General features: G+C 46.6%; 2 protein-coding genes across 3 annotated transcripts in view; both read right to left on the reverse strand.

The window, feature by feature from the left end:
* Window positions 1-13,748, reverse strand: part of PDE10A (phosphodiesterase 10A) — a 508,454-nt gene that overhangs the window by 494,482 nt on the left and 224 nt on the right. Inside the window, exon 1 of one of the 2 annotated variants that reach the window (XM_073219872.1) lies at window positions 12,719-13,396. The exons of the other annotated variant lie outside the window; for it this stretch is intronic. Within the exon in view, the coding sequence (XP_073075973.1) occupies window positions 12,719-12,824 (106 nt within the window). The 5' untranslated portion in view covers window positions 12,825-13,396. Of the gene's footprint in view, window positions 1-12,718; window positions 13,397-13,748 lie in introns of those variants that run through there. 2 annotated transcript variants of the gene reach the window in all.
* Window positions 1-13,748, reverse strand: part of SFT2D1 (SFT2 domain containing 1) — a 276,058-nt gene that overhangs the window by 57,413 nt on the left and 204,897 nt on the right. The gene's annotated exons all lie outside the window — the stretch shown is intronic.

The following is a 13,748-nucleotide window of genomic DNA, read 5'->3' on the forward strand; positions in this document are numbered from 1 at the left end:
GGGCAGCTCAAAGTTTCTGGCTGTCAAACAAATCTGCCTCGTTTACTAATAACTTGCATTTGAATTGCACTTCACAGTTTTCAAAATATCTCCTCAGACATCCTCTCATTTGAATTTACACAGGCCTACTGTGTATTATTGTCTTCATTTTCATAGAGAACAAGCTGGTATTTTAAAAAATAGCCTGAGCCAAGCAGATCCAGGTTCAAAGTCCAGCTTTACTGCCCACTAGCTGTGTGACATCACAAGTTACTGAACATAATCTCCGCAGGTAAAATAGGGGAATGAAGTCCACCCAGAGGGGTGTGGTGAAGGTTTTATTGCAGGAAAAGAGATAAACGGTTTTGCCAATAAAGGAAAGGGGCCCGGGGGAGGTGAAATGCTGACCCAGGACCATGTGGCTGAGGAGTGGTAGGAACAGAGAGGCACACCTGGGGCTGGCAGGGACACGGAGTCACTCCTGCCTCTGTGCTTTTCTGCCTGCATAGAACCCCCTTCCCCATTTTTAAACCATGGTAATTCCAGGCACCACCTCCCGGGTCAAGAGCTGCTGCCCGCCCTCTCTCAGCAGGGCATGTGAAGGCACCTCACCTGGCTAAACTTTGAGGGACATCCCTGTGCATTTAGCTCTGGATTCACAACCCCTGGGTCACAGCAGGTCATCAAGGTTGGAAGGAAGCATCTGCAGAAAGAGCAGAAAGTTGCCTCCCCACTGTGTTTCTAAATGGAGGCTTCCCAAAAGTAGGGCTGCTGTGGCTCACCTTTCCTAGGGTGTGGACCGTGGTCTCCGGTATCTCACAGGGAGCACACTCAGCCAGAGGAGAGGCCCCACCAGTCCAGTGGGGGGTCATCTGCTCTCGTCATCTCCTGTGCATTTGTGCCCTTGCTGCTTTCTCATTGCAGACTGCCTAGCTCCAGGGCCCATGACCACTGCCAGCCGGGCTGGGTCCCGGCTGCTCACACTGTGCCCATGCCCATGCCCCATGACTCCAAGGCCAGCACACAGGAGGTACTTTAACATAACCATGGTGGAATCCCACTCACCTTTTCTGCACCACCTGGTGAACATCAAGTCCACTGCTTTGCCATGTAGACTCACAGACCACTCTACAATTTCACTTCTTTAGGCCTTTAACAGACACTTCTTAGGCCTTTGGTATGATTTCAGGAAGCACTACAGCAATGGGCAGCTACAAGGATAAGAAACACCGATTGTCCCTGGACACAAGGTACAGGCATCAGGGAAGGGGTCAGCCATGTGCCCACACGGCCAGGTATTTATTCCTTTCATTGTCCTCAGGTTCTCGTAATTTTATGCCAGAAGGGACTTCATGTAGCTGACAAAGATACACACAGGAGAGCAAAAGTTAAATCATAAAATAAGTAGATGAGAAAAACTAAACAGAGAACAAGGGAGACATGAGAAGCTGAAGCAGAAGTGGGCGTGAGCTAAGTGGTGCCATAGATCCCGTGCTGCTCCGCGAGGAGGCACAAATGTGGCACCTGAGTCCCTAGAGCCTGATGGAGAGGAGGGGGCACACTGCCAGGAGTGCCAAGTGCTCACTGCACCCCAAGTGGCACAGCTGGTGCACGGAGCTGCGCTGGGCCTGCATTCCCACCTGACAGCTGTGTCACAAGCTGCAAGCTTTGAGAGCAAAGGAATCTCAACTCAAAGAAAGAAAAAGAAAAAGAAATTATTTAGCTAACATAATCGTGAAAACCACTGGTATTCAGCTTTCTTCCTAAATGATCGAAAAGCATTTTAAAAATATGAGAGAAAGGGTGATTGAACTGTAGAAAGGGCATTTGTACATGAGAGGTGATGTGCAGAAGGAAAAAATGTCTGAGGTCTTTCTTTTAATTTTAGGACCCAGGTTCCAACATGGCCCAGCAGACAACCCAGTGGCTGCCCAAGGCTCTTTGCCCGGCCTCACATCAGCGCTTAGGCGTTTATACCCCAGTGATGGGGCTCCCGCATTCTGTTAAGTGTGTAAATAGGTGGGTGACCATTACCCCCACAAACACTGTCTCTTCCTAGGTTTTACACTAGCATTTCTCAAAATTATGCTCTGCTCCCCCTTCGCCAACATATGGCATGTATGTGAACATCACACGCACAGGAATCCTGGTGCACATGCTTAGCAGTTACAGCCTGCGACAGAGAAATCCAAGATGAGGAGATACCGTGGGCAAAAGATATTGACAACCATCCCAAAATTATAGGAGGGTGGCACCAACAGATTGAAATCAATTAGTTGATGGGTGTCGATGTCCCTATGCCAAGAGAGGCAGTGGAGAAGGATCAGCGGTCTGGTCTGAAGAAGGTATCAGAGGAGCAGCAGGGCAGGAAGGCTCGTCAGGAGGCATGATGTCAGTGGGCGGCATTTAGGGTGAACCTGCATAAAAGTCAAGTCTAAATAAAACACACACAGTCATTGTTGCATTTCCTAGAGCATCCAGATCAAAACCTGTTGGTCTGTATGGGATGGGGCCACCCACACTGATGAGGCGTAAGCAGAAAGCCTTAGTAATACTCCGGCTGACTCGGGAAGGCCTCTGACGATGACCAGCTGTCACACTGGGCATCCATCCCCAAAGGCGTTTCTAGAAAATAGGCCAAAGACCCTCAAGACACATTATTTTTTGGCCAAGGAGGAGCAGAATCAGACATGCAACTCCCAGATGTTTACCATGAGGTGTCATTGGAGAGAAATAAATTCAATGCCGTGTGATTCTTTAAGTTGCCTATCCTGAGTTACATGAAAACCCCTCAGTAGTATTTAATCAGACCCTTCCTTGTAAATGAGGAGCTTTAAAATGTTTTAAAGACATTTAATCAATCAAAAGTGAAAAATCATATTCATTGATAAAGTCATTGATAAAAATTCCATATCCAACATCTTGACTGAACTATTACTAAAAGACCCAAGACAAAGCTAGAGAAGGAGGCAGAAGGCAGAGCACGCAGGGCCTCAGAGACCACGTGGCAGTTTTACATCAGTGGGAGTCCATCTACAGGCGTGATGGGGTTCCATCAGGGATGCAGTGTGACTGGCTTGCTTTTAAGGATGATCACTTGATGAAATTTACCTTTCTCTCCCCAAAGGCAGCATTGTGGCAAGTGGGAAAACAGGAGAAGCGTCCCCATAAAGCCTTTGTTATTGTTATTGTTTAACAACATTTGGAAGTATTAATACAATCAGATAAGGAAGAAAGGAGGCATAAAATGTGGGAAGGAGAAGAACCACCATTATTTGTAACTGACTACCGAGGTACTTAAAAAATAATCTGAAGAAGCAATATAAATGCCACAAAATGTCAACACGGTGTCCGACGAGCACAAGATAACATTCAAACATCCTTGGCCCCCTTCCTCTTTCTCTTCTTCCTCTCCCAGTTCCTCTCCTGAGAGTTCACCCCTAAGGCCATTAGGTGGGACCCCAGTAAGATCAACAGCTTCACAAAGGCCAAGGGTAGAGGCAGCGGTGACCAGATCAAGTGTCACAGCCTGGGAGGGTGAGGGGAGAGTCCACCAGGTGGGGCAGGCAGTTGGCTACCCACAGAGAAGTTGATCAAATAACATAGATGTAGATGTTGATTTTGAACATAGATAAACATAGGAAAAAAATTACCGACATGAGTTTATACATGTGTGTATATCTCGGTCGCTCTGCAGAGATAGACACAAAGAGACAAAGACTGAGATAGAGATATATGTCAAAAGACAGAGAAGTTACCTTGAAAGAGCATCCACAATTTTAGCTTCAAAATGAATAGTGCTAGTAATGTATGACCTATCAAATAAACTAGGAAACCAAGTGTCCAAACTGATGGACATCAACAAACAAAATAATTGAAAGTTTGAAGAGGAAAAGGACATTTACATGGATCAAAGTATCTTCCCACAAAGGCCTTACTACCCAGAAGGGGGATGGTATAACTTTACACTAGAGAAAGTTGGAAGACACCACCTTAATCAAGTGACAGAGTGGTTGAAGTGGACATCAACAGTCATGGGACAAATGCAACTCACAGGCCCATCTTTTAAAATGTGGCAAGAACAGAGCATCATTTTCATATACCTCCCAACAGGGCACAGCCTGGGTCTAATCACAAATATATATCAGAAGAAACTCAAATTAAAAGACATTCTATGAAACAACTTGCTCATAAACTTCAAAAACACCAAGGTCATGAATGTCTGTGAAAGGTACTGAGAAACTGTCCGGACTCGAGAACAGAGAAGCACATGCTGAACTGGGTCCTTCGGCTCTTAAGGGTGTTATTAGGACAATGGACAAAAGTCTAATGGGGCCTGAGGAGCAGCTGGTAGATGTATCAGTGTTCATGTAAGAGAATGTTCCAGTCTGTCGAAAGCACACACTAAAATATTCAGGGAAAAAAAACCTTCTACTGTCCTTTCAACTTTACTGTACATCTGAGACTGTTTCAAAATTTAAAAATCAGTTTTAAAAAAATATCCATAACATTCACCATAGAAAAGAAACTAAGAAAATTTATGGAAGAAATCATTTCATTTATAAGGGCAATTTTAAGAAAGGATACACATACCTAAAAAAAAAACCTTAGAGTAGAGGGGCACTAGCTATATGAAGAAAACTTTGAGACAAATGACACTAAATGACACAAAAGAAGGCTAATTTTCACTAAATACCTTCTGCATCTTTTGGATTTTGTTTTATTTATTACATTTACCAATTACATTTTATTTTTCATTCAAGAAGAAATGGATAAAATTACAACAAAGATAATTTATTGAAGAAAAATCATCACAACATAAATCGACCCCATGAAAAAAATCTTCAGTGCGTCTTAACCCTCTTTTAAATAAAGAAAAAAGGTGTCGAGAAATGGGCTCTGGTTGTTAAATCTGACATGCTTAAACATGAGGAATCACCCTCGCAGCCTAATGAGCACATCAAGACAGAAGTTCGAGGTCATCTGTGATTCAAGTCAACCAAGCCTGGGAGAAATGGGTCACTCCCTTCTGGAAACCTCCGTGACCCTGTGGATGACTTCCATGAAGCTGCTTGCTTACTGGCTCATGTAACATATTCTATCTTCCTATAAAAATAGAAAACTCATTGCAAGTCTCCACTTTGTACAAAATAAACATGTGATTGTCAGATTTTCAATTTCTTTCTTTCTGTTTTGATCCAAACACAGACCAGAGTTGTGATGGGGCCTCACCAATTAAGAACCAAGTTGTACATACATATTTCACTGAAGATGGGAGGAAAGGATGGGCAACGCCCTTCTGTAATTTACTGTCTCTAAGAATTGGGAAGTTAAAATGACCAGACCTGGGTAGTGAAAACCACAGCTGAAACAGACATTTCCAAAGGTAATTCGGTATTAATTTTTGCAAGTCAGCGTGTAGGCAGCCACTAAACTTTTATTTACTTATATCAGTATTTTACTTCTTTACCTGTCAAACCTAGGCTAGTCAGATGGCACATCTGACGGAGAGAAGTAAAGAATTCTGTGTGCCCACTGCACTGACTCCAATCTGACTTCAAACATTTTCAAGTAAAAAATAACAAGCAATGCCTGTCAAAGCAGCCATCAGGCATAAATGAAGGGCCAGCAGTCTAGCCGCCAGGGGCAGGAGGGCTGAGAAGGAGGCCCCAATCTGGAAGAAAGGAAACCTAACGGGGATCTCACTTAAAAAAAACAAACAGAGAAGGAGGTCTCTGCAAGGACAGAAATATTGAGAATTAGGCCCAGAAGGTTCCCCAAGAGCATAAAAATGATTTTAGAGAGTGTCTGAAAGGTGGAGCACATTCTCTCCCACTCCCTGGCAGGAACCCCAGGAAACAAGGACCCATTCCTGGGGGGACTGCCACCCCACAGACAGACAGGGACATGCCTTCTTCCTCCTGGCAGGACCCAGGCTCTCTGCCCCCCATGTGGACCTTCTGGTCTGCCTTCCTGTTTCCTCTCCCCCCACCCCTTGCCTCGGTGGGGACCCCTGCTGAGGTGTGCCGCAGTCTCTCCGTCTGTTGAACACACACTCCCACTCCATGCTCATCACTGGAAGGATGAATGGAATGAAAACCTGACCATGCACTCAGTTTACTTCAGTCTTGCTGGGCACCAAGGCTCACAATGAAACACTAGACACACCGTCCCAGAGCACCCGGAAATGGCTCAGAGAAGGGCCCGCTGCTGGCAAAACAGCCACGTCCATGCCACCCTGTCATGCAGGCAGCAACGGCTGGTTACAGCCCTCTGAGGCAATCTTAATCCAAAGACATGTGCTTTAATTTACTTAAATAAGCAAATTCATTTAAATTATTTATTCTTTTTCACCAGGAGGCCATAACAACTCTGGGATTGCCGGCTAACCATTGTCACGAACATATCTGTAAAAGATGATCTAGACAAGGGATTTAATTGCTTTCTAATTCACAATAAGAAATTCATTTTCCAATAGGACCAAATATGCACACACATAAGTCACTGAATAATGCCTGCCTGCCCTGCTGGACTCCTCTGACATGCTCTCTCCTGCCCCCCTTCTCCCCTCCCCATTCTCTCCCCTGATCCTCTTCCTTCCTTCTCTACCATTCCATTCCATTTGTAGAAATAGGGTTAGGATCACTAAGAATGGATTACATGACTCACAAATATTGCCACCCACAATTTGAGAGACACTGATTGAGACCATTCCATAATGTTATGGAATTGAGGTGTCCACTTAGATTCCTACGAAATGTTTGTGTTTGAAAGATATGAGACAGGTTCATTGAAGATAGCTGAAGTTGACTAAGGGATGTACCACATTAACAAAAGCTTAAAAGCATTTAAAATACAAACATTCTGAGGAGACACCCAACAGTTCTCGGCCAGCCTAGATTGCATGTGCGACACTGAGGTCCGGCTGGGAAGACACAGGCAGAGGAGCCACATCAGGACCAGCAGGTGAAGAAGGGTGGGTGAGGACAGAACTTCTGCAGGAATATCCGAGAAAATGTGCCTGACCTGCAGTTTATAGAGACAGTTACATAGTTTTCCACGAAAGGCTTTTTTTTCCTTCCTCACTGTTCATCCTCTGAGTATCTGGTCAACTTCTTCCTTCAGTAACATGATGGAATTTCTTAACAAAGCTTGAGCACTTTTACTTATAAATTATCCACCCTATAAACCAGCCATTGAAGCAAACAAGTATTCTCCTTATATTTTCTATCATCTACAAAACACCCCTTGAATCGATGTGTTAAATGATTAAACAATCCTTATCTAATGCTGCAGAAGTTTATGGTGGTTCTAAGTGGCTTTCCCACACCATAGCCTCTCACTGGTAATTTGTGCAGGGCTTATCAGTGAGAATATGTGTGTTTTTCTTCCTTCTTATCTTTCCTCCTCTTTCATGCATACATTTTTAACAAGTGATAAATTATTACTCTAATGACTGCAGGAATGTGCCTGAAATGAGCACCTCTTCTTTCGAGTCTTTCAGGCCACTGTGAGAAAGGGGGATCTAAACCCTACAGAAATGATCCCCATGCCACACTGGATGTGCTGTGCCTGAGACACCACCTAGAGCTCTGGACCCAGAGAGAGGTCCCTCCCCCTGGTGGGCATGGCCACGGCTTCATGGAGGAGGTAGAAATTCAGAAGGGCCTCCCGGCATGCGTAAGGTTTCCACAAAGAGAGAGTGAGTGGAGAATTGGAGTTTGCAGAATAGGAAACTTCATAAGCACCCATAAAAAGTTAGGTATCAATTTAGTTGAATGGCGGGGTTACCTGCAAGGGAGGAGGGGAGGTGAACACAGGATATTAAGGCTCTGTCTGACTTGACTTCTGTTTTTAGTGGACAACATGGTAGCACGTCCCTTGTTTCACTGATGTCTCCTTTAGAACCACAGCGCAGCAGACCTTCATGCCAAAGGGGTGTCTGTTCTTAATTTTACCAGAAAATAAAAGAAACATCGGTGATTTCCTAACAGGAGAAGAGGCAGTAATGGGGCTGCCTAACAAACTATTCTTCCCCATATGGCTTGGGCATTCATGACAAAGTTGAAGGAAATCCCTACACTGTATGAGCTATTGTCACTAATAATACATGTCAGTTACTTTTATTAGTTAAGATAGAAGGCGTGCCTTGTGCATCACCACTTAGTTTGGAGTCCACTTATGGTCCATTCAGTCACAGTCGGGGTCTTAGGAGTTGACTGTTCAGGCCTAATTCACCCTTGTGCCACTGAGGCCCAGGGAAACCAGCGACGTGGGAGCCTTCTGTCTTCTGGGTGCACAGGGGTCCTTTCTCAGCCAGTGTCAGGACTAACTCCTTGATTCCACTCTGCATTCCGGTTCTGCTCCTTCCCCAAACCCCGTCTCCTCCAAAGTCGGGTGTGCTGCCCTGCGATGGCCCTTCAAGTGGGAGCCAGGAAACTAACATGGGAACTAAAAAATTACTGAACTAGAAAATCTGCCATCAAGGTTCTGCAGAAAGTGTGCCTGTGAGATTATTTTCTTTAACATCAATTTCTTCTTCCAGGGTTCCTGCCCCGTCTTTTATATTAATGATCATAGATTGTTCTTTAAGAGATTTTTTTCATAATAATAAAAAAACAACCTGATTGATAATTTTTTAAAAAAACAATCTATTAGGAAAAAAATCATTCCAACTAGTTTTAGGGGATCATGTAGATGTAGGTCAGTTAACAAACCAAATGTTTACCTTTAATTCATTTTGGAGGCCTAGAATTGATACTACTCCCCACTTTCAGATGTTCCCAATGACCTGATAATAGCATAGGGAAGCCATAAAACCCAAATGCATTGAAATGTCAAAGAGGCACACAGTTACAGGAAACCACGTGCTTACTCTAGTCACTGGCTCACTGAATGAAAGAATAACTATCTGTGGGCAGCTCACTGAGGCTCAAGAAACCTGAGGAATGTAAAGCATGGGTAGGTCACAGGTCTTGTCAGACCTCCCCTAGATTCCCCCAACCTGGGGAGACTTTCTATTAGGTGGTTTTAAAGTCTATATTGGCAGGAATCCAGAAAACCAGGCTAGATAGACTCTTAGCCAACTTCATCAAAAATAGAAGCTAGTTATTTTTAGAACACTCATGAGATTCATTGAATATAATAATAAATAATTGACGTCATTCTACATCCAAATATCTTAACAGAAATGAATCTGGAAGACAAAACGATATGGAGCAGTTAGGGCGAGGGCAGGGAAGGGGAGAGGGATTTGGGTTTGGAGGGACCTGCGGGCTGAGAGAACAGCTCTCTAACTGTAGCATGACTGGGAAAATCGGGTTTGAAAGTTCTATGTCACTGTAGAGTAACTATGGATTATCTTGTGATTAAACCAAAGTTTCTAAGTAAATAACTTCTTGAAAAGTGACTAATATGAAGAGACTGTGAAGAAGATGAAAAAAATTGAAGTTCCATCTCCTGATAGATCAATAAGTATAATTATTCAGCGTTTCACCAGAGACTCTTCCTTACAGTCTTCAAAGCCTCATGGTCTCACACCTAATGAACATTTAACACACGCCTACATCTACATTCACAGCAATGAAGAAGAGCAGAAGCAAAACACAACGGAAACTGGCTGCCACTGTCCATTTATACACCAGTATTTCTCTAAGTTGTAGATACAACATCTTTGTAAGTTTAACATTTTACGCAAATATCTTCCATCACTGTAGTCTGAACACCTGTGGGATGTCGAGGCAGCTGGGCCCCACAAGAGGACCATATTCTGGCCATGATTTTACAGTCACATGCAGGCGCACACACACGCATGCACATGTCAAATGACTTCAGTGTGTGTCCAAAGAAAAATTCAGCCAAAGCTAGGACAGCGCACTTAGCTTTGCCCCTTACATAGCTGTGAGGATACAATGAAGCTGTCACAGTCGGGGGAAAATCCTCATCCATTCTGCTGTGTCCACACTGACCCATCTATGCTCTTACTTCATCCCCATAAGGAATCTCCTGAAGAGAAGCCAGTAAGGAGACAGAAGCCACTGCCACACAAAACCCAGGAGATATCTGCATAGGACCTGAGGGAATGCCTAGCAGCCCTGACTGGAGGCACTGTGCACTGGCATAGACTGGAGGTGTGGGGGCGTGAAGGGAGCAATGGGTTTTTGCTCTTATGTTCAAAGTTCCCATCACACGCTCTCCAGGCAGCCTGCATGCGTACTGGCTACTAAAAACTTCAGATCCGGCCAACCTGCTGATGGACCATCTTAAAATCAGTGACTACCACTGAAACTTAATTTCCAATTGCCTTAATCGAATACTTGCTATAATGTACTTTCAGTGGTTTAAGTGAACAAACACACAGGCCTTCCAAGTTGTTGGAACCGAAAAGAAACCCCTTCTGATACTCGAGGTCAGCAAGACTGACACGAACACTCTCCTTGATTCCTCAGTCTGCGTGTTGCCATGTTTGGCTGAGAGACCCAGAGGGAAAGTGGCAGCAGCATGGAGCTGGGCCGGCCGGGGGAGGTCCAGCACCTGTACTGTGTGCAAGGCTCTCTTCATGTTTCAGAGCACATGCAGAGTCACCTGCCACTCAAACACCAGTTTCCACGTGGCCTCCCATCTCCAACTGCCAAAGTGCACACAGCCATACCTTCTCCCTACACGTGGAATGTGTTTCCACCACTCTGGGCATGTGCCATGGCGACCATTTCCCAAAGAAATACACTCCCAGTAATACCGTAGTTGAGTGTTCACACCCTTAATGGTTTCTACAGTTACGTATTCAAATGCAATTATTAGGCAGCATTTTTATTTGCCAAATACAAAGGATACAGTAACATCATTAGACATGTTTAAGCTTTATAACAAAATCAATTTGTACAAGAAGTCATTTCAAAATGAATAATATGGACATAGGTACTTACTGTTGCCCATTCTGACTTGCAAAATATTCTTGGCTGGGCTCTATCACACTAGGGAATGTGGGAATGATTTTCGACTGTTAATACAATCCCTCCAGAACATAGCTTTTAAGATCCTAATACCACACCTTTCCACAAAAAGGATGAAAAATGTTTGTTAAAAAACAACTATTATTTCTTTTATAACTGGCAGCCATCCATTCATTAATTATTCAAATGGAATAAAATGTATGCAGGTTGTTAATTACGTGTCACTGAGATCACTTCCCACAGACTTCCCTAGCTGCTTAACCAATGAGCCCTAGTACGTTCCCCTGAGGTGACCCTCTGGCAGATCGGAACCCAGTGTTGCCTGTAGAGCTGATGAGTCGTCAGACATGGGTGGGACCAAATACCTCTCCCAAGATAGAAATATACCAACCATTCACATAAAGTCATTTGCAACATTTGAATTTCTTACCACAATGCCTTTCTTTTTTCCCCAGTAAAATTAACTTTAGAAATGCACTGACTTTTGTTCTAAGACCATCACTGAGCAAAGAAAGTCAAAACATGGGCAGGCACTAAAATGTTACCTTCTCTGAGGTAAGCGGGTAGCATCACCTTCACCTATTTCTATTAAACCCCAAATGCACAGTCCAGGAATAGGCAAAACCAGATCTCTGCTTCAACACAAGCGTAAGCCGTGGAGAAGGTTCCCAGGGGACAGAGGGAGTCGGGTTCTGTGTGCAGGAAGGACGTCAGTGACTTCATGTTTCTCATGACGTCATGGAGGGAGAGCCATGGACCCCACCTCGGAGATGCCCGCCCGAGCCCTCTGCTGCCCTGCTGGGACCTGCGCCGGCCACTAGCCCAGACCCCAGGGCTCCATTCAAGAAGGGGGGCAATCACACAGAACCTCTCCCCCGTTGCCTGGGCACAGGCCATTCCTCCAGTCCCCTTCCCTTCCTTTGCACAGCCAAACCAATAGCAAAACATTTGCATCTGGTTAATTTTTCCTTTGTATTTTAAGTATTGCCCAGAAAAAGCTTGACTGGCTCACTTGGGCCTAGTATTAACCAAATCCAGAATGCTTTAAGGGAAACAAGAGGTGTCCATTTGGGTTTCTTTTACGTGGAATTCAGATACCCAAGTATTACTTTTGTTCCCATAGGAAATTTCCCATCTCTGTGCTTTTCCTTGGTGTAATACTAGTCAGAGGAGAGCTCAGCTGTGGCAGCCCGGGTCCCTCCTGGAGCTCTCAGCCCATCTCTGCCTCTGCCTCCGGCCTCACCTCCAGCTCCAGGAGGAGGCCAGGGCCTGCCAGCACTGGGGCAGGATTCGCCATGGCACAACCATAAGCATGCCCGCACTGGGGCCGCACGGCTGCAGGCGACACCCCTCCCTGCCGGCCCTCCCTGGCCTCCCAGACATAATAGGTGTCCTGCACACAGCGTCAGCCCAGCTAGGCACCCAGGACAGGCTGTCACACCAAGGCACCTCACAGCACAGCCGACAGAGGACAGAGACCTTCAGCAAGCCCCAGTCCACACCTCCCGGCATCTTCCTGCCCCCTCTCCCACCCCACCCTCTCCTTCTCCCCAGATGGCTTCAAGTTTACCCAGTTTGGGTCTCCAGCCTCGGCATAATTCAGCTCATTCCCACCCCACCCCCAGTTTCCTGCAGACACATGTAAGACCCCATCTGTGGGGAAAAAAGTCTACTCAAGTTGCCTGGACATAGAGAGCTATGACGAAGCCTGGCCGAGATTCCTGCAGAGGATGTCCACCCCACAATGCCTCCCTGCTGGGCCCTGCCCTCCCTGCCTCCCCTCCTACCTGGCTCGCCGCCGCAGCCCCCCGACCAGGCAGCAGGTCCCCCCTCCGGGAGAGGGGGCTCTCCTCCACCTCCTCCACCCTCGAGGGCTTTGCGTTTCTTGGACATCTCAGTCCAGGGCTGGGGCTTTAGGGGTTTCTTTCCCCACCCCCGGCCCTCCCCCCTCTGCAAGGAGAGGGAAGGTGGGGTTAGGTGGAGGGGGGAGAGAAAGGGACCAAAGGGGCGGGTAGGAGGGACCCAGCAGGAAGATGGAGAGGGATTGCAGCCTGAGGAGGGAAGGCACTTTGGAGAGCAGGGGGCAGGTGGAGGAGGCCGGCGCTGAGAGCCCGCATCAGTCTGTCAGGGCAGCCCCATGTCTGGGGGGCTGCTTGCCCCCTCCCCTTTTTCTTTCCACTAGAAGAGTGGGCTGAGAGGGGAGGAGAGAGCAAACACAGGAGCGCAGAGGCTTCTTAGCCCCTCGACTGACTGATCTCTGTCTAATTTGGGGAGGGGTGCTGTGTGTTAGGACTCCTGCCCCCTCAGTGCAGGAAGGAGTGGCTCGTGGGAGCGGGAACAGTGTTTGTGATGTTTGGTGCGGGGTGTTTTCAATGGATTTCAGGAGAAATTGGATGGAATGAAGAAAATAAAATCCTGCAGGATGCGATAGTGATGCCCTCAGGTGCTAGTGACACAGCCCCCTCCTCCCTAAGACTGCACGAGTTTTTGCAGCAGGGGCTGGGGAGGTGCGGGCTACAGAGGAGAGCCGCAGGGGAGGGGAGGGATGAAAGGAGGAGAGGGGGGGACCTTGTCCCCATTCAGAACTAAGGAGGGGGGCCGGGGAAGGAGGGGCAAGAAGGTGCCGAGCACGCCAGCAGCCTCTCCTGGCTGCTTCCTGAGCGCCTGCCGGCCCGGCATCCCCGAGCTGCAGGGCAGCCTTGGAGGGGACCTGGCGCTGGGCAAGCCCCTGAGCACGGGGGCCAGAGCCAGTCCCCCAGGCCCTGGCTGCCGTCCGCTCTCACCTGCTGGGCAACCCCTGAGTCTTCCAGCCCTGAA

This window comes from Manis javanica, chromosome 13 (assembly GCF_040802235.1).
Source record: "Manis javanica isolate MJ-LG chromosome 13, MJ_LKY, whole genome shotgun sequence".
Lineage (NCBI taxonomy): Eukaryota > Metazoa > Chordata > Mammalia > Pholidota > Manidae > Manis > Manis javanica.